At 55.6% G+C, this 19,199-nt stretch overlaps 5 protein-coding genes across 5 annotated transcripts; 2 read left to right on the plus strand and 3 right to left on the minus strand.

The window, feature by feature from the left end:
- Positions 1–123: 123 nt before the first annotated feature.
- J7T54_002108 (Importin alpha re-exporter-like protein) lies at positions 124–3,282 on the plus strand (the record flags this gene model as incomplete). Its single annotated transcript, XM_051504712.1, has 6 exons — positions 124–193; positions 269–411; positions 469–807; positions 857–2,246; positions 2,299–2,602; positions 2,655–3,282. The coding sequence occupies 6 exons, from the start codon at positions 124–126 to the stop codon at positions 3,280–3,282; spliced, it is 2,874 nt and encodes a 957-aa protein (XP_051363804.1).
- A 707-nt stretch (positions 3,283–3,989) lies between these two features.
- On the minus strand, positions 3,990–5,980 carry J7T54_002109 (uncharacterized protein; the record flags this gene model as incomplete). Its single annotated transcript, XM_051504713.1, has 3 exons — positions 3,990–5,600; positions 5,670–5,846; positions 5,909–5,980. The coding sequence occupies 3 exons, from the start codon at positions 5,978–5,980 to the stop codon at positions 3,990–3,992; spliced, it is 1,860 nt and encodes a 619-aa protein (XP_051363805.1).
- A 4,865-nt stretch (positions 5,981–10,845) lies between these two features.
- J7T54_002110 (putative WD repeat-containing protein) lies at positions 10,846–13,257 on the minus strand (the record flags this gene model as incomplete). The annotated part of the gene is made up of 5 exons (XM_051504714.1): positions 10,846–10,921; positions 10,976–11,610; positions 11,662–11,774; positions 12,139–13,112; positions 13,223–13,257. 5 exons carry the CDS (start codon positions 13,255–13,257, stop codon positions 10,846–10,848), a joined length of 1,833 nt encoding a protein of 610 aa, XP_051363806.1.
- Positions 13,258–15,009: 1,752 nt separating this feature from the next.
- Positions 15,010–17,335, plus strand: J7T54_002111 (vacuolar sorting protein 1; the record flags this gene model as incomplete). Its single annotated transcript, XM_051504715.1, has 5 exons — positions 15,010–15,062; positions 15,122–15,256; positions 15,321–16,975; positions 17,028–17,112; positions 17,167–17,335. 5 exons carry the CDS (start codon positions 15,010–15,012, stop codon positions 17,333–17,335), a joined length of 2,097 nt encoding a protein of 698 aa, XP_051363807.1.
- A 221-nt stretch (positions 17,336–17,556) lies between these two features.
- J7T54_002112 (Isopenicillin N epimerase component-like protein) lies at positions 17,557–18,833 on the minus strand (the record flags this gene model as incomplete). Its single annotated transcript, XM_051504716.1, has 2 exons — positions 17,557–18,713; positions 18,773–18,833. The coding sequence occupies 2 exons, from the start codon at positions 18,831–18,833 to the stop codon at positions 17,557–17,559; spliced, it is 1,218 nt and encodes a 405-aa protein (XP_051363808.1).
- Positions 18,834–19,199: the final 366 nt, after the last annotated feature.

Consider the following 19,199-nt stretch of genomic DNA (forward strand, 5'->3'; position numbering starts at 1 on the left):
CGCTCCAGTTGCTCCACACTTCCATCAGAGTCGACGTCTCTCGCAAAGCCCCTCGTTCTCCTCCGCCGACACTTTCTTGCCGCCAACCTTCTTCTATCCTCTCGCAACCCAGCAGTTCCAATCATGGCCGCCGACATTGGACAGATTTCGCAATTACTCAACGCGACTCTCGACCCAGCACAACATCGCAAAGGTGGGATGCCCTCACCTGGCGGTTGCCCCGCGATCTATCGACACAACATGAACGCTAACAAGTAAACAACAACAGCCGAAGCCGCCTTAAAGCAAGAATCTGCGAAACCACACTATTCCCTCGCTCTCCTGAACATCGTCAACTCCGACGGTCTCCCTCTCAACACCAGGCTCTCTGCTGCTCTTGCCTTCAAAAACTTCATCCGTCTTAATTACGTGGTACGGCCGCCAACCCACTTGACAGCGATGTCGCGGATGCTAACAGCGAATACGTAGGACGAGGAGGGCAACTACAAACTTCCGCAAGATGAGGTCGCGACAATCAAGGAACGCCTGATTGGGCTGATGATCGCATCGCCATCGAATATTCAGTCGCAGCTGGGAGATGCGATCAGCGTTATTGCTGATTCGGATTTCTGGAGAAGATGGGAAACACTCACGCAAGACCTGGTCAGCCGCTTCTCGACTACCGACCCAAAGCCAAACATTGGTGTCCTCGAAGTTGCACACTCGATCTTCTCGCGATGGAGGCCTCTCTTCAGAACCGATGAGCTGTACATGGAGATCAACCATGTGATTGAAACATTTGGCCAGCCCTTTGTCCAGCTACTTGTGGTATGTTCGGGTTTGGCGATTGACAGGTGATGCTTACAAGTCCACGCAGGCTACGGATACGAAGATCACTGAAAATGCGAGTGACAAGGCCGCCCTCCACGGCTGGTTCGAAACACTAGATCTACAGATCAAGATCATTTATGACATGTCATGTCACGATATCCCTCCCATTTTCGACGAGAACCTGGGCAGTATTTCCGAGCTTCTCCACAAGTACCTCGTCTACAGCAATCCTTTGCTCCAGACTGATGATGAGGCCGAAACTAGCATCATCGACACGACCAAGGCAGACATCTGCGAACTTCTCCAGCTCCTCACTACCAAATACGACGAAGACTTCTCCAAGTACTGCAAGCCGTTCATCACAAGCGCATGGGATCTCTTGTCGAACGTCGGAACGGAGACAAAGTATGACGCCTTGGTAAGCAAGGCGCTACAATTCCTGACGGGTGTCGCCAAAACGAAGGATCATTCGGAGTTATTCAACAACGAAGATGTTCTCAACCAGATAGTGTCCAAGGTTGTCATCCCCAACGTCACCTTACGCGAGTCTGACGAGGAGATGTTTGAAGACGAGCCAATCGAGTTCATTCGTCGCGATCTGGAGGGCTCGGACTCGGACTCGAGGCGAAAAGCAGCCACCGATTTCCTTCGTGAATTGCAGGCCAAGTTTGAAGGCCCTGTCACGACTGTTGTGTCAAGTTACATTAGCCAGTACCTCAGCCAAGGAGCTACAGACTGGAAGGCCAAGGATACGGCGATCTATCTGTTCCTTTCGATTGCTGTCAAGGGCGCTGTCACCGCCAGCATGGGTGCAAAGACAGTGAACCCCTTGGTGAACGTACTCGAGTTCTTCGAGCAGCGCATTGCATCAGACCTCGTGGGTGACGTGCACCCCATCTCCAAGGTCGATGCTATCAAATACCTCTACACTTTCCGCAGCCAGTTGTCCAGGGAGCAGTGGAAGCAAGCTTTCGGCCCGCTGGTTCAGAACCTCAACTCGGATAACTACGTCGTCTACACATATGCTGCTATCACTGTTGAGCGTGTTCTGTTCTTGGTGGACGACAACGGCAGCCCCGTCTTCCCACGGACAGAAATCGAGCCCTTTGCGAAGGACCTACTGGACCACCTTTTCAAGCTGATTGAGAAGGATACGAACCCTGCCAAGCTTCAAGAGAACGAATTCTTGATGCGCTGTGTGATGCGCATTCTGATTGTTATCAAGGACGGCGCACAGCCTCTTCTAGACAGCGTACTGACACATCTCATTCTGATAACAAATGTGATGAAGCAAAACCCCAGTAACCCTCGGTTCTATTACTATCATTTTGAGGCGATTGGTGCACTTGTCCGCCACTGCGCGGCGAGCAACGCAACTGTCTTCAACCAGAAGTTGTGGGAGCCCTTCCACCAGATTCTGATGGAGGATGTTTCTGGTAAGTTTAGACCTTGGTCGGGACGGAAAGCAATTACTCATTGTGTGTGTAGAATTCATGCCATACGTATTTCAGGTACTTGCTCAGCTACTTGAGTCAAGCCCTGCAGACGCCATCTCCGACAACTACAAGTCCCTGCTCGAGCCGTTATTAAACACCGAGCTCTGGAAGACTCGCGGAAACGTACCTGCTTGCACGCGACTTCTTTCTGCGTTAGTCCCAAAGACCGGCAAGGCCGTTGTTGAGAACGGAAAAGTCGAGCCTATTCTTGGTATCTTCCAGATGCTCTTGAGTGGGAAGAAGTCGGAGCTGTACGCTTTTGATGTTCTGGACTCGCTCGTCAAGAGCTTTGAACCGTAAGTTGCCTTACGAGCATCCTCATAACGATGTGTCTGACCAACCCATCAGCACCGTCATCAATCAGTACTTTACTACGATCTTGCAGCTCATTTACACAAAGCTACAAGGCTCGCCATCTGAGTCCCTCAAGCTTCGCTTTGCTCGTTTCTTCCATCTCGTGAGCGCACACCTCGAGGCTGGTTATGGCGCCGATTACTTCATTGGCCAATCTGATCAAATAGACGCCAATGCGTTCAAGGGTCTCTATCCTGCCTTTGTCCTGCAAGAAACACCAAAGCTTGTGCGCCCTGTCGATCGCAAACTTGCTGTCATCTCCTTCACCAAGATCCTGTGCGACTCTGAACGGTTTGGCAAGGAATTCGCCAAGGGCTGGGGCAACACATGTCGTTTCTTCCTGGACCTGCTGGCCAACCCGCCGACCGTGTCCTCTACAGCGGGTGACGAACTGATTGCGGAGGCGGATGTGGACGACATTGGCTTCGGCATGTCGTTCACGGCCCTGAACACGTGCAAGCCTCTGGCGAGGGATGATTTCCCTCACATTGTCAATGTCGTGACTTGGGTCAAGGAGTACATGGTGGCCGCGAACCAGCGCCATAACGGCGCGGTCGAGAAATGCATTGGCGAGAGGTTGACGCCAGAGCAGCAGCAGGCCATCACGAAGTACATCAACTAGGATCTGCCGATCGGGTATGATGGGGAGGTCCCAATGAAGGGCCGCTGTTCAGAGTAAGGGCAATACCAGGAGTCGCGTCTATTTTTTCGAGGGACAAAAAGGATCAGTCACACACGGTTAAGACACAAAAGCATAGCGGTTTGGTGGACAGCAGGTAGATAGGTAAGTAGGTATGTGAGTCATTACATGATCAATACATCCTGCGTATATTGGGCAGCTATCCAAGGTATGAGCTGAGGTTTTCCCTATGTGAACGGCTTGCTCCCCCCTGGGCTTGCGATGCCTACGAGCGCCGCTGCATGCCAAATGTCGTGAAGTAAAGGAACCGATTCAAGTCGGGAATAATGATGGTAAGAAAGGCCAAGAAGAAAAGAAAGACGTGATCGCATCGTCTGCCTTCGTATGTCGCCATGTTCGTGAGCGGTCGTCGTCGTCAAATGTCGAAACACCGTATGGTATCGGGAATAGAAAAGTCGAACGAAATCGTACAGACGTGAAAAAGTGAGGCTCTGATCCTGCCTCGCAGGAAAAGAAGGGGGTATGTCATTAAGCTTGGTGCAGAACAAGAAAAACAAAGGTCGTGGGTCTCTGGCGCGAGACAGATTAATCGTGTCAGTCTATGACAATGGTGGCGGTAAAGGATGGTGATGAGGATGACAAGAGTTTCCAACCAGGAGCGCCATTGCGTAGTCGATACATCGGTTACATCAGAAGAATCCTCCTTCCGTGGGCACGACGATACCAAGGTTGTTGCGCCAGCTGCAGCGATTCTCCGGCGGTATATCGTCGCTGCGTATTCGATCTCGAGAGGGTGCGTGGCCAGAGAGTGAGGGTCTCAGCGTCGTCCTTGGGCTGGGTGATGATGCATTGACATCGGCCTCGTGGATACTCCCCCGGCTAGCGTTCGTCTGGACCATCAATAAGCTACTGGTGCTCGACAGACGTTTGGTGAATTCGGTGAAACTCAACCTTTTGGTGGTGGAACTCGACTGGCGAGGGGTGGACGACTCCGACGCGTGGCTGGCAAGGTCTGTACTGAAGGACGAAGGAAGGTACTGGGTGCTCTGCGCCCGCTGGGCATCACGACGCATCTTATCATGCGCCGTGTGCGGCCGCGCGGGTGGTGCATGGGCCAGCGGCAAGGCTGCCTCGGAATGGAAGGAGATGGGGTTCCTAGCGATGCCTGGCCGGGGTGAGCTGGGAGAGTCTGAAGGGTCGCGCCGGCCCGTTAAGTGCTGAAGAGCTCGCTTAGTCGAGGGTGTCATGAGAGGCGCTGCGCCAGGCGCCTGTAGGTCAGAGAAGTTGACGTCGTCCGAGTCAGTGTCATCGTCATCGTGGGCTTCAGAGTCTGATTCAGAGCTATCGTCAGCTTCGAATGTACTGCGCAGCTGACCTTGTTGGGCCTGCGCCCGAGAGGCCATATGTCTTTGCTGTCTCCTGTCTTCAGCCTCACGCATCAATGCGTCAAACCGAGCGACGGAGCTGAGTTTCTCCTCGCCAGGGACCTCAACAGCCTTGCTATTCTGGTGCCGCATGACAAAAGCCCGGTCGAGGATAGTCTCACGAGGTCCAGGTGGTGAGCTGGACTCGGCTATGGACGGCGGCTGCATCTGTGAACTGAGGCTTCCCCGTCCATGATGCGGTGAGCTCACGGATTCACGCCCCTGCGCCATAGTCCAGCCGCCGAAGTCGCCGTGGCCGTCACCTGTAGTGTTCACCGGCGAAGGCAGGTCGGTGGGGAGCACAGTGGTATAGTGTTGGCCACCAATGGTGTAGTTGGCCATTTGCTGGATGGGATAGTTGCTCGACGGGGAGGAGACGTCGCTCCTCTTGGACTTCAAGCTTGGTGAACCCGAGCTGAATGTCAAGGGACGCTCACGGGTCCCTGTGGAGTAACTAGCCGTCGACGCTGAGTTTTGCAATGCGCGGTTCGCCATGCGGTTCCCACCACTGTGTGGACGGGCAAAATAGTCCACGTTGTCGAAAGGTCTCGGGGAGAATGCTTGTGTGGATGAGGTGGGAGTGATTGGACTGTCCTCGGGGCTCATTGGCGTCTTGAGCGCCATGATAAATCTGGCCCATTCCTGCAAAGAAGGGGTCTGCTCGTCTGGTGGTATACGGAACCACAACATCGGGTTGTTTGGCTCTTTGCCTGTCGGTATGAAGCCGGCACGACTCGATCGTCTTTTGCGTTCGCGGTCGACCAGAGTGACGAGGAGAGTAGGCAGAACTGGGCCTTGTTTCCGGTGCGCCACGGTCTGGACTTGACATTCGAGGATCGAGCTGACGGGCCATTGCTGATAAGCCTCTGTGTCGTCCTGTAATTCGCCGGTTAGACACTGGTCGGCGCGGTCCGGTAGACCCGGCAATGTAACCGAGTGGCATACCTTTGACTTGAAGAGGGAGATGTAATATTCCTCTGATTGCGGGCGAGGCGGAGGCGGAGGCGGTTGTTTGCTGCTGGAGCTCACGATGCGCGAGGTTGTGATGATCTGGGAGTAGCTTGCGCTTGGCTGATGTTCGCGGACCAGAGCAGGTCGTCGGCCGACATGAACAAATCGTGACTATTGCGAAAGAGTTAGGACCACAAGGTACGCACGCCTAGCACCATTTAGGAATGACATACTTTCCACACTGCTCGATTGAGAATCTGCCCTCGGTCCGGAGGGACCATGAGCCAACCTTGGAGGCTGTCCATATTTGCGATGTTGAGGCGAGAAAGAGCCTGGCGGGTGGGAAGAGGGATGGCGAGGTGTGGTGATGCGCGAGTCAGCGAAGCATGCTTGTAACACCTAATTTTTAAGAGCCGTTTATCCTATCCTCCTGATCGGATCCGTGTCTGTGCTTGCTGGCGTTTCCTTTCTGCGACCGGTTGCAGTGTCGCGGCAGGCCTGCCGTGCCGTCTGACACTCGAACTTTGCGTTGTCGCTGTCGTCGTTGGAATGGTGGCTGTCAGTGCGGATGCCGCCAGAGGCTCCTACTTCTTTCTGAGGTATCCTTGGCAGATGCTTGTAACGGAATGCACCTTCCTTGGGATGCAAGGCCACGAGAGGTCTGATCGACCTCAACGGCGGCAATCGAGTCAGGCCCAAACGAGATAGAGACAAGGCAGGCGCAACGGGGACGGACGACGGCTGGAGGTCGGAAGATGGAAAGGATGAGAAGGGGGAAAAGTCATCACCAGTACCTTGCGTTAGGCGGAAGCCAGCAAGCTAATAGTGGTCGATGCGCAGCAGGCAATTTGGAGGTATTAATCAGTTACACATATTTAGGAGACAATTGAACAGGAGAGATATGGAGCACTGAGCCAAGCAAACAGGCTGATGCTCTCGTGGGTCTCGCTCCAGTCGTTGTGCCGAACTAGACTAACTTTCGGTTGCAGGCTTGCAGGCCCAGCCGGCTCAGCAGGCAAGGGTTTGCTTTCAAGAGTCAACAAGTGTTTGACGAATCTGTGCGACCAGCCGCCAGTAAATTAGAGCCCTGGCCCTGATCCCGGTCTCAGTGGTCTGTCAATGGTCACTTGAGGCACAGGCACCAGTCAAGTCTGGACTTGGAGCTTGTGCAACTGAGGATTGGAGATGGCGTGGATCAGACATCAGACTGGAGTGGCCGGATGGGAAGGTCACGGTTGGTAGTAGCAGTTTCTCCGGTAGAGGCTAGAGCCAGGTACAATGCGCTGTACGGCGCAGACGGCCCACCCACCTTTGCCAGGGGGTATCCAGCTCTCTCAGGTGAGATATCCCGTTCACTGTAGCAATACATGTGCATTATAATTTGTACGTGTAGGTAGCTAATCTCGCCCCTCCTGCGCGCAAGCAGTGTCTAAGTCCACGCCTGCCTGAACCATGAATAATTATTCCGCTTGACATTACGTACCTTACTTAGCGGTCTGACTTGTTGGCGACGGGAGCGGAGAAGCACAAGTTGTGGTGAAGTCGCCGGCGCCCTGGATGATGGATCTTCTGTGCAGGAGACGAGATTGACATCCAGCACCCTGCAGACAATGACGCTGTGCAAACTACAGCAACCCAGTCAAAATCCCACAGCTCGGTCAGCCCGTTGTGGAAAAGACACAAACGTGTTTCAGCACATAATTCTATCTCAAGTTCTCAAGTTTTCAAGCTCTCAGGTTTCGAAGTTCTCAAGTTCTCAACCGAAGTTACCTAACTCACCTCGCAGGGGTTGGTACCCTCCTACAGGTACGTGCAGGCAAGTCCAGCTGGCCAAGCAGACCAGGGTGTGGACTTGACGAAAATAACCCTGCCGGTACTTGCGCATTTTTCTCCGGTTGTTTGCTCATTTTTGGACAGGGGGTTGTCCGCGCACTTCTCTCTGTGAGAGCGAAATCCTGGAGCACCAAGGCTCAAACATAGTCAGTCAGCCCACTCTCACTGTCTCAGGCTCACAACAGAAGACTAGGGCCCGCTGTCGACAGTGATCGTCATATCCAGCGCGATTACCCGTACCCGTACGGATGCTAGATTGATCGAGTCACTACGTAGTATAGATGACACTCGCATAGTTGGCGTTGAGCACACTTTGGAAGTCCTCGCTGCTTAATATGTACCCCAGCCAGCGGCGGGGTTTGACAGCGGTTCGAGCACGGCGCCGTCGCTTTCTGGTGCCTCGTGGTAGTACATAGGCGGTAGTATTCCGCACTGCAGGTTATTCATTCCACGGGGGCTCCGCATTCATGGATTTCGTCGTGTTGAAGATTGGCCCAGTCACCAACTAATAATATCAGGGCAGAGGTCCGACCTCGAGCGACATCTTCCATTCTGACCACCTCTGTGCCTAACGTCAATAATTTGTAGGTCTCAGTCTCGCCAGCTAGCGATTCAGTCAACCTGCGCTTGCGGCCTAAAGCGACTAGAGTGGGGACTTTTTTCGTCCTCTCCAGAGTCCAGTCCCCATGTCCGATCTTTGAGCCTGCGGGCCGGCCTCTAAAGCCGCACGCTAAAGCAAGGCACCAGACGGACGCCATTGCACTTGCCCAAGGCCACCAACAACCCGCCATGCCCATGTGGTCGCCCTGACGGACGCTGCGAGACTAAAGCACCTCATCGTCCCGACTTCATTGGGTCACGAGAGCAGAAGAAAAGCTGTCCACCACCATCCGTGCCGTCTGCTAGTCTCTCTGGTCGCCTGGTGCAGCACTGCAGAATGACATGCCATCCAGCCATTGACGCCAAGGTGCTGCCCACCACAACTCACGGTCACAGAAGCGAGACTGTGTCGCTGGGTTACGTGACCGGGCGGACTGGTCTTGTTGGTCTTGGCCCTGAGTCGTGTCGTGTCCAGCCGGAGGGTTCGTTTTTGGGGTCCGATGCAGCGGTGAGCGTGAGCCACGGGTGGTCTGACCACCGGAATCGGTTCACCTGCGCTGAAGCCTGAGGGTGGGTGGTGGACCGCATCTGTGAAACAGTTCACCGCAAGGCTCAAGCACTCGTCTGTGACTGTGACCGTCATTGACTCTGTGTGGGAGTGTCGGCGATCTGTTGATCAACAAGAGGCCTATCAGAACTGGGTTGTTGCTTTTTCCAGTACGTACCTGGATGCTGATCAGCTAGCAGCCGACCTAGCGGCTTCGTGGCGTCTAGAACGAAATGACACATTTCCATTTCCTCTCGACTGCAGCCCGACCTTTCAGAATCGGGGTCCAATACGTGCATGGGTGGTGGAGACCGATGCAATGCTAGCCTGCTGCTCAGTGCTCACAAAGAGGCGCTAGCATAAGTCAGTACGTAGATACTTTGGCGTTTTCCATCTTCGTTCCAAGGAATTCAGGGGCAGGCTCGATCTTCCCCACTTGTTGTTGAACTACTACTTACAGTAATAGACCGCAGATACCGAAATGTGTCTCAGATTCCTAATGCCTTCTAGGTGATTGGGTCATTTTTGTCAACGCAAGAGCTGGTCAGTGCGTACATACGTACATGTACGGAGTGGTTCATCGCTCTTTGAAGGTGAGAGAAGACGTGAGCTAGGCATACAATATATATCACAACCACCAGAGAATACATCACGACAACGATCGCCTCCAATATGGGATAATCATATTACGCTAAATTGGAGCAATCTGACCGAAATGGACGGCCCGCCGCGTTTATCGCGGTCCGTCCCAGAGTCATACGGTCAATTCGATGTCGGGTCCGCCGTGGCGTTACATTTATGATTTGCCCTCTTCATAAGTGGTGTGTGAGGGGCAGTGGTGCTGCGCCAGATGTGCCTCATCCAGCAGCATGAAGCTAATGGTCTAGGTGCGCTAAGTCCTGAAAGGCAACATCAAACCCGTAGTAACACGCGGTCAACAGTATTTTCTGAGCTCCAGTTCGATCCCTGTTTCTCCCAACTTCAAGCCAACTATTTGTTAGGCTTGTGCTGCACCGCGCGATGGCCCCTCAGGGGTCATGACTCTTGCCCCCAGCCCCTCCTCGCGCGATCTTACAGAGTACACGTACAGCGTCATGCATGCACAGTATTATTACGTGTTCCCCACACGATCTCCTTATCATCATCATGGATCATGGCTCGGGTAGTCGTGCGTTTTTTGCGGTTACAAACCTTGTGCGATCATGTGGGCAAATCCCAACTCGGCCACGATCTGCCATTGCACATTATCTCCCCAATCTTCCCCAAGAAGCAATGATGAGCCGCGCCGTACGGAGTAGCAGCTCGGTGTCATTATTTCTTGGCATATAATAGTATGTCCGTCAAAGACGACCTCGGATCTACTGAAACTGCGCCCCCTGATCGAGGAGATGCATGGTCAACCTGGGTGGATGCTCGCAAGCCGCTTTCCCAAGTTGCACTGGCCCTTCATGAAAGAAAGCCCTTCTTGCGCCAAGGTCTCTTTCGAGAGGCATGCAGACCATATTCATTAATTAATCAATGTTTTCAGGCCTTCTGCTGTCGTGCTGCTGCATGCCGTCACGTGTGGCTGCTTCCAGTCCTTGGCATGCTTCGGCTAGTGTTGTAGCCGGGCTAAGAAACCGGTATTATTACCTTCTAGATCATAATAGTGCCTACTTTACCTTCGCCATGGATGATGGGTATGGTGGCAGCCGACTGCCGCCCTGGTCAACACTGCAGTGCTGTACATGTAGCTGCAATGCCAATTTCCCTGACAGGTTGCACAGAGACAAACCAGCGACATCTTCTTGAAAAGATCCAAGCGCCGAGAACCGTGTATCAACAACAACCATGTTTGCATTGTGAGTCTGATGGATTACTACCCACTGCTTGCGTGGAGCAGCGTGTCCCTCGGTGAGTTACGCATGTTACCAGTCTAAACAGATATAATGAGACCCAGTCCGACGCCGTGATTCAATCCCAAGCAAACCCTACCAGCCATAATAAACGCCATTGGTGAATGCCCTGTATACTTGATACAATACTTCGCTCTGCTTGCGCCCTGCCCAAATTGTGCCAGTCCGCCGTCCTGGGCGGGCTTTGAGGCTGTCCGTCCTTCCTTCAGCAGACGAGCCAAGTGCTGGGTCGGATTCCACATTCCGCAGCCCATGCCCGTCAAGCAAGGCCGATGATGTTCTGACCATGGAACCCCTAGGTCTCTGGTCGAGGTATCCCGCTGTAGGGCTCGCCTTGTCGGAGGGCAGCTGCCCGGGTCGCATCCGCCCAACTAATTCCTCATGTTAGTTCCAGAAACATCACCCAGTGCAGAGGCCAAACTCACATCTTGACCCTCCCGTCGTCACTGCATGATGCGAACATGCTTGGATCATCAGGCTTCCACGCCACGGAATTGCTCCGCTTCGCGTGGCCGGGAATGGACTCGACGAGCTCCCCGAGTTCCTTGTGCCAGATGTATACGTATCCGTCCTCGCTACCACTCAAGACGAAACTCTCGTGCGCACCGCCGAGCGTGCTCCGCACTATGTATTCGTCGGCGAGCGTGTGTCCTTTGTACTTCTGCACGACCGTGCTAGTGTACAGGTCGATGAGTTGTGCCTCCCCTCCGCCCGTCATGTTCACCAGGAGATGTCTCGAGTCCGCACAGACACATACCGAGCCCGGGTGACCTTTCAGATCCAGCTGGTAGTCTTGCTCTCGGGTCGCGGCGTTGAAAACGTGTATGCTGCGCTTGTCGTCCATAGCAACGATCCAGCGCCCGTCAGGCGAGCCACACATGTCTTGGACGCGAAGGTCGCGCCGATTCCAGTTTGATTCACGTGAACCCTCCAGTTCGACGGTAACGATACTAGCGGCGGGATCCAGAGTTCCCACCACAAGGGACTTGCCATCGAGCGACCAGACACAACTGCTGACTGGCTCATTGTACCTCCTTGTCTGGAGGATGGAAGCGCCATCCTGCGATTCGTCAGTCTCCCGCCGTCCAGCTAGTATGAAGGCATGACTCACCGCCAATCTGTAGACACGCAAGTGCTTGTCCTGTAAGCAAATGGCTAGCTTACTGCTGTCAGGGCTCCAGGCAATGTTACCGAAACCTTCGTAGCCTCTCGCCGCCTCTCGAGCTAAGTCTCTGGTGTCCACAGTCAAGACAGCATTGAAGTCTTGATCCCACACAACCACCTTTCGCTGGCCGCAGGCCGCCAATGACTTTCCATCAGGAGACCAGTTCACGTGCCAGGCTTCCCCGTCCAGATCATGCAAGTCCAGAGCAATGTGACGCGGAAAACGCTCCGATGGGCAAGAATGGTTATGATAAAGGGTTGGTGTGTTGGGATCCGTGTGGAACAGGCACGAATCAAGCTGCCGACGCTTGAAAGACTGCAAAACCTGTCCTAAACGGCCCTCGGGTAACATCACGGAAGGGGATACGCTTTCTGGCAGGGGGTTAGCGCCTGGTAGCCTTGTACGAGCCCAAAACAAACTCACTGCAAATGTTGGAGAGTAGCTCGCTCCGCGACGTAGCCTTAGCACCGTCCCACTGAGCCCTGCTCCTCAGTTCGTCTGCTGACGTGGTCAAAAGCAGGCTCGAAAGGAAGTTTGTGGTAGTAATGTTGCTGGACAAGGGTGTCAGCTCGGAACGAAGAGTATGCAAGGCCCCGGGTGTGTCTCCGGCTTCGAGGAGCTCGAGGTATTTCTGCTTCTTGAGGCGGAACCTCATCATCTTGCGGTCAGCGCCTTTCGCGAGAAGAAGTCCATTCCCGTCACCGTCAGCCCCATCCGTGTCTGCGGCACCTTCCAGCAGCTCGTCAGCCTCATCCCAGAGCCCGTCCAGAATGGCGCTCTTGAGGTTTGAAACAGTTGGGCTCTCCAGCTGGAAGCCGCTGGTTCGGCTGACGTCGGCTGCCGCCTCTGTGTACCCCATGTCATCCAGGGCCTGGATGATGAGCCGCGTGACCTCTTCCGCATCGTGACCGTGGTACTTGGAAGGCCTGTGGTGACGCTCCGGCCCCCCCTTGACGCCGTTAGAGCTGGTGGCGGCGGCGGAAGCGCCGTTTAGCGCTGTGTTTGCCGCTCCGGAGCCGTTGAGGATACCCTTAGTCGCCCGCGGTCGGGGATGAGCTGCAAAGTCGCCATTAGCCGGCATTGCTGCATCGTCATCGCCCAGCATGGCGTCTGTCCGATCTTTGGAATGGCGGCGACGCTTGGGGGGGCTGCCTGTGCGGGAATCCTCGGTGCCGCGGTGGTCGCCCTCGTCGTCGGGTGCTCGTCGTCGTCTAAGCCCGGCGACCTGCCGCGAAGGCTGGGTCACGTCAGGAGCGTCTTGACCGGTGGAAGATGCTATGTTCGCGGTTGCAGCTCGGTTCGCTGGGAGGCGGGTGCTGGGCGGGATCGGAACACTCTCGCTCGACAGAGGCTCCCCGGGGTCAACAAGCTCGGCAGCGGGTTGAGAGGAAGGGTCACTGGGATTGTTGTTTGGCTCCAGGTCGTTGTCTCGCGGCGTTACACCGCAGACTAATCGTTGACGAGTTTGGATAGTTGGCTGATCCGACCTTGTGCGGTTGCAGCGGACGGGCAAGCGTTCGGATGCGGCCGGTACTCGAGCATAGGTCGTGGGCTGGCGGAGGCTTCTCGCAGTATTCGTTGATTCTCGAGAGTGCCAGGGCGCGAGAGACGATATAAGGTTTTCTGTATGTGGATATGTTCTGGTGAGGTAGTTTGTGACGGTTGGAAGTACAATGTCACAAGCAGTCGCTCTGCAAGCCGGAAGCTGGACTGATGATGCAGGGCAGTCTGGCTGCTGGTCAGTGAGTTTCAGTGGGTCCAACTGTGTCGTCAGACAGTCAGACAGTCATGAAGTACTGTAAGTACCTGTGTACGTACAGGTGTTAGTAGGCCCTCTCCGAAACTGCAACGGAATTTCGCTGTCTACTTCTACGAAGATGCCTATTAACCCTGCGTGGTCTCGCGGGCATGATGATTTCTTTGTCTCTAGTCTTGGTTCACTTTTGCTCGGAATTGTTGACTTAGGGTACAGTGGACTGTTCAGCACTCATGCGTGATCTTATCTTACCCCAGTGATGCTGCATCTTGGGGAGGCACATGGCCCGTGATGATTGGTTGGTTATGGTGCCTAGGCGGGTCTTCAATGCCCAAAGTGTCAGGTGTGTCAGGACCCAGCGCTCACATGGGCAACAGCGCAGCTGCCAGGCCATTCTTCAAGAGGGATAATGTGCAGGCTACTCTGTTCAGAGATGTCGAAGGCTAAGACAACGTCCAAGGCCAATCATTATCGTGGGCGGCGGGAGAACGAATGCGGCTTCACGTGCCAATGATCTCGAAGCTGCACGAAGCTACGATTTGATGACGAACAGTGTGCCACATTGATGGCCTGCACTTGCTGCCATGTGTTGGCTGTCTGTACGAGCAGTGTACCTAATAGTAGGACGTACGTGAGTACTGTAGCTCGGGATAGAGGCTGCCTTATTACTCCTGTGGGATTAAATAAATGCTTAAGCAGAGCAGTGGATGGCTTTGTTGGTCATGTCTACATCAGCCAACTGTGAGACATGCGCCTTATCAAGCGTGAGTAGTTTCAGGCATCGACAACGCCAGACAATGAAACGTCTAGACTACTACCCGAACACCACAATGGCCTAAGTGCCTGAATCCTGGCATCATTCTGGAGAAGACGCGAGGCCCCAAATGGTCGGTTGAAGCCATACGTGGACTGACATAATATGGTCTAGGGTAGTCTAGATGGACTGCTGAGTAGCAAATCAGGCCATAGGCTTCCATCTCCCTCGACTGCTGCCTTGAAAGCGACTCTTACGAACAACTCGATATGAATGCCATACGTAAGGCAGGCTGTCTTTCGTCAGCAATAGTGACGTTGCCGTCCAGGCTCCCGCTTAAAGCAACCATTTTTGCAGGCGCAAGATGGTGGAAGCAAAACGACTGGAGGCGCAGCTACATATAAGGGAAGGTAGCCATGTGGCTGGTGCAACGGGCAACTGGAATGCCCCACTTATGCCTCAGGGCTGCCCGAGCGACGTAACTGCTGTCGGTCAGGCTAGGCTCGTGATAACGTACGCTGCCTCGCGAATCTTCCCCAAACCACCATCGACAGACTCCTCGGCATCACAACACAGCTGTCGACAGTATCCCAACTACGCGGACAGATCAGACCGCGAGACACGCAAGCTCAGGCGGCCCGCGCACGCTCACCGTCACGAACGCTCCTCCCACCCCGCGAGACAGGAGGCTTCCTCCCCAGGTTCGCCAGCTCCCAACGGCTTCGACGCCAGTTTTCCACGTCCTTCCCCACCGCACGCACGCGCCAAAGCGATAATATCCATCATGAGCGCCTCACTAGCTGTGCCGGGTGGCATCTCTGACCCGGCGCTCATCACGTATGTGGCAGGCCCTTCGCGCATCAGGCCGTCCCGTCTGCTAACAACCATGTGTCCAGTCTTGTGAACAAGCTGCAGGATGTCTTTGCCACCGTCGGCGTCAACAACCCCATCGACCTGCCTCAGATTGCCGTCGTGGGCAGTCAGTCGAGTGGAAAGTCCTCGGTATTGGAGAATATCGTCGGGCGCGACTTGTAAGTACACGACACGAGAGACTGACGGGCGCCCAGCCAGATGCTGATGACGGACACTGTGTAGCTTGCCCCGTGGTGCCGGTATCTGCACGCGACGACCGCTCGTACTCCAGCTCATTAACCGCCCGGCCCAGGAAAACGGTGTGAAAGAGGAGGAGGCGATCAACACGGACACGGACAAGGCGGCCAACAGGGACGAATGGGGAGAGTTCCTGCACATCCCTGGACAGAAGTTCTTTGACTTTCACAAGATTCGTGAGGAAATTGCGAGAGAGACTGACGCCAAGACAGGGCGAAATGCCGGTATCTCGGCGGCGCCCATTAACCTTCGAATTTACTCGCCCAATGTCCTCACACTGACATTGGTTGATCTGCCCGGTCTCACAAAAGTGCCTGTGGGCGACCAGCCGCGGGATATCGAGCGCCAGATTCGCGAAATGGTTCTCAAGTACATTGGCAAATCCAACGCCATCATCCTCGCGGTCACGGCGGCCAACATCGACCTGGCCAACTCGGACGGTCTGAAGCTAGCGCGCGAGGTCGATCCCGAGGGCCAACGGACGATTGGCGTGCTCACAAAGGTCGATCTGATGGACGAGGGCACCGATGTCATTGATATCTTGAGCAACCGCGTCATCCCCCTGCGTCTCGGCTACGTCCCTGTCGTCAACCGTGGCCAGCGCGACATTGACAACAAGAAGGCGATCAACGCGGCGCTGGAGGCTGAGAAGAACTTTTTCGACAACCACAAGGCCTATAGGAATAAGAGCTCGTACTGTGGAACCCCCTACCTGGCCCGGAAACTCAACCTCATCTTGATGATGCACATCAAGCAGACCCTGCCCGACATCAAGGCCCGCATCTCCAGCTCGTTGCAAAAGTACAGCTCCGAGCTCGAGAGCCTGGGTCCGTCGATGCTCGGCAATAGCGCCAATGTGGTTCTCAACATTATCACCGAGTTTACGAACGAGTGGCGCACCGTTTTGGATGGCAATAACACTGAGCTGTCCAGCACCGAGCTCTCCGGCGGTGCTCGTATCAGCTTTGTGTTCCACGAGCTCTTCTCGAACGGCGTCAAGGCGCTTGATCCCTTTGACGTTGTCAAGGACGTGGACATTCGCACCATCCTGTACAACTCGTCCGGTTCCTCGCCCGCCCTCTTTGTGGGGACGACGGCCTTTGAGCTGATTGTCAAGCAGCAGATCAAGAGGATCGAGGACCCCAGCCTGAAGTGTGTGTCGTTGGTGTACGACGAGCTGGTGCGGATCCTGTCGAGCCTGCTGAGCAAGCAGCTGTACCGCCGCTACCCGTCGCTGAAGGAGAAGATGCACGGCGTGGTGATTGCATTTTTCAAAAAGTCAATGGAGCCGACCAACAAGCTCGTGCGGGATCTGGTGGCCATGGAGGCGTGCTACGTCAACACGGGCCACCCTGACTTCCTCAGCGGGCACAAGGCCATGGCGATTGTCAATGAGCGCCACAACCCGGCTAAGCCGGTGCAGGTTGACCCCAAGACGGGCAAGCCCCTGCCCCAGTCGTCGACGCCCCGGGCCACGAGCCCGACGGTGCCCGAGCCGGACAATGCCAACGGCGGGTTCTTTGGCAGCTTCTTCGCTGCCAAGAACAAGAAGAAGGCCGCTGCCATGGAGGCGCCCCCGCCCATGCTCAAGGCCTCTGGCACGCTGTCGGAGCGCGAGAATATTGAGGTGGAAGTCATTAGTGAGTCTGATCCGGTGGCGCAGGGCGATGGGGACCATGCTGACCATGCCAGAACTGCTCATCTCCTCTTACTTTAGCATTGTCAAGCGGACCATGATCGACATGGTGCCCAAGGCCATTATGCTCACGCTCGTCCAGTACGCCGAATTTCTCTCGACAGACTGTCGGACACCGTGCTGACTATGACACAGGTTTACAAAGGAAGAGATGCAGCGCGAGCTGCTGGAGAACATGTACAGGACGGACAACGTCGACGACCTCCTCAAGGAGAGCGACTTTACGGTCCGTCGGAGGAAGGAGTGTCAGCAGATGGTGGAGTCGCTCGGCAAAGCCAGCGAGATTGTCAGCCAGGTGCAGTAGACGACCGGCTAGAGGTGAATGGACGGACGGATCTATCACTCCCATCGTCAATACGGGCGTCCGGGAGACAAATGGGACCTTGCCCCCCACAGCTATTTCGATTCCACGGGTGTCTGGGGAAGGGGGGGGGAAGACGTACGTTAGAGTAGTAGACTGAACTAATGATTACGTGTATGTACAGGACCGCATTCATGGGCTTGGTTATTTATCATTGTATCTACTTACAAACGAGCTTTATCCTTGAGCACCAGGCCACCCTTTTCCACATCATACTCCCGTCCGCGCACCCATCCAGCCCACTGCTTGAGCGTCTCTTCGCCCCCTTCACCCGCACCCAGAGCAAAACCGGTGTAGCCATCCCCCTGGACACCGTTACCCTGTCCCCGCGCGCCGCTGGGGTCAGACGCCTGATGCACCGCCAGGCAAGGCGTGCCGCGCAAGGTCACGGCCGGTCTCTGATCGCCCTCGCGTCCCGACTGCGTCTCCAACTCGTGGTAGCCCAGAACGGGCGTGCAGCAGGCGTCGGTGCCGTCAAAGATATCCTCCCACTCCCTCCGCGTCTTGCTCCTAAACGTCCTCTCATACAGGGCCTTGAGCTCTGGCCACCGGCTCTCGTCGACCCGGCTCTCCTCCCACCCCTGCCCGTCCAGGCCGAGGCCCTTCATGAGGATGGCGAAGAAGTGCGGCTCCAGCGCGCCAACGGACATGTACCCGCCATCCTTGGTCTCGTACGTGTCGTACCAGGGACAGCCGCCGTCGAGCATATTCCTGCCCCGGCCCTTGTCGCCGAACGGTGTCTTGAGCGCCATCCGGGGGAACGTGGCCAGGTACGACGCGCCGTCGACCATGTTGGCCTCGACGACCTGGCCCCGGCCCGAGGCGTGACGCGCGGCGAGGGCGAGCAGGACGCCCTGGAAGAGCATGGCGCCGCCGCCGGCGAAATCAGCGAGAATGTTCCAGGGTGGATGGGGCTTCTCGCCGTCCCGACCGAGGAGGTCAAGGGCGCCGGACACGGCGAGGTAGTTGATGTCGTGGCCGGCCATGTCCTTGTAGCGTCCGTCCCGGCGAAAGCCCGTCATGCGACCGTAGATGAGGCCCGGGTGGAGGGCGAGCAGGACGTCCGGGCCGAGCCCGAGCTTCTCGAGGACGCCGGGACGGAAGGGGTCGATGAGGACGTCGGACTGGGCGGCGAGACGCTTGACGAGGGCGACGCCGGCGGGGTCCTTGAGATTGACGGCCACAGAGGTCTTGTGCCGCACGAGCAAGTCGCCCGTGGGCGGTGGAGGGTGTGACGGGTGGTGTGTCTTGTCGGGGATGGCGCGGTCGATGCGGAGGACGGATGCGCCCGCGTCGGCGAGGAGCATGCCCGCAAAGGGGCCTTTTGTTGTTAGCGATTGCTCTTGTTTTCTTTGAAATGCTTCATCAGCCCAGACTCACCAGGCGCCAGGCCGGCGAACTCGAGGACCTTGATGCCCGTGAGAGGCGGTGTCGATGCCATGGTTGTGGGTGGATCAGCGTGGTGGACGCGGCTTGGGCGCTGGAGTGCGTGTTGCTGTTTGATTCATCAGCGTATTGACATGATGGGAATCTTTCATTTATGCCACGGAATTGGATAACCGCGCCCGTTGCCGAGGCTCGTGAGGAGGAGGAGGAGGAAAAGGAGGATGGAGGGATCCAAGTTGGGGTCGATGCGGGGATGCGGTTCCGGGGTACGTATTGACCACGCTTGTCGTACATGTACAGAAGATTCACGTGCATGACTGAGGAGAGTCGTGATCATGGTCATGTCATTGTCATCTATCGATCCATGTAGTAATGTCGTTGTCCAAGCAAGGACTCGTGCCAGCCACCTGCGCCAAACGCC

This window comes from Emericellopsis cladophorae (assembly GCF_022114955.1).
Source record: "Emericellopsis cladophorae strain MUM 19.33 chromosome Unknown NODE_10_length_638493_cov_120_236322, whole genome shotgun sequence".
Classification (NCBI taxonomy): domain Eukaryota; kingdom Fungi; phylum Ascomycota; class Sordariomycetes; order Hypocreales; family Bionectriaceae; genus Emericellopsis; species Emericellopsis cladophorae.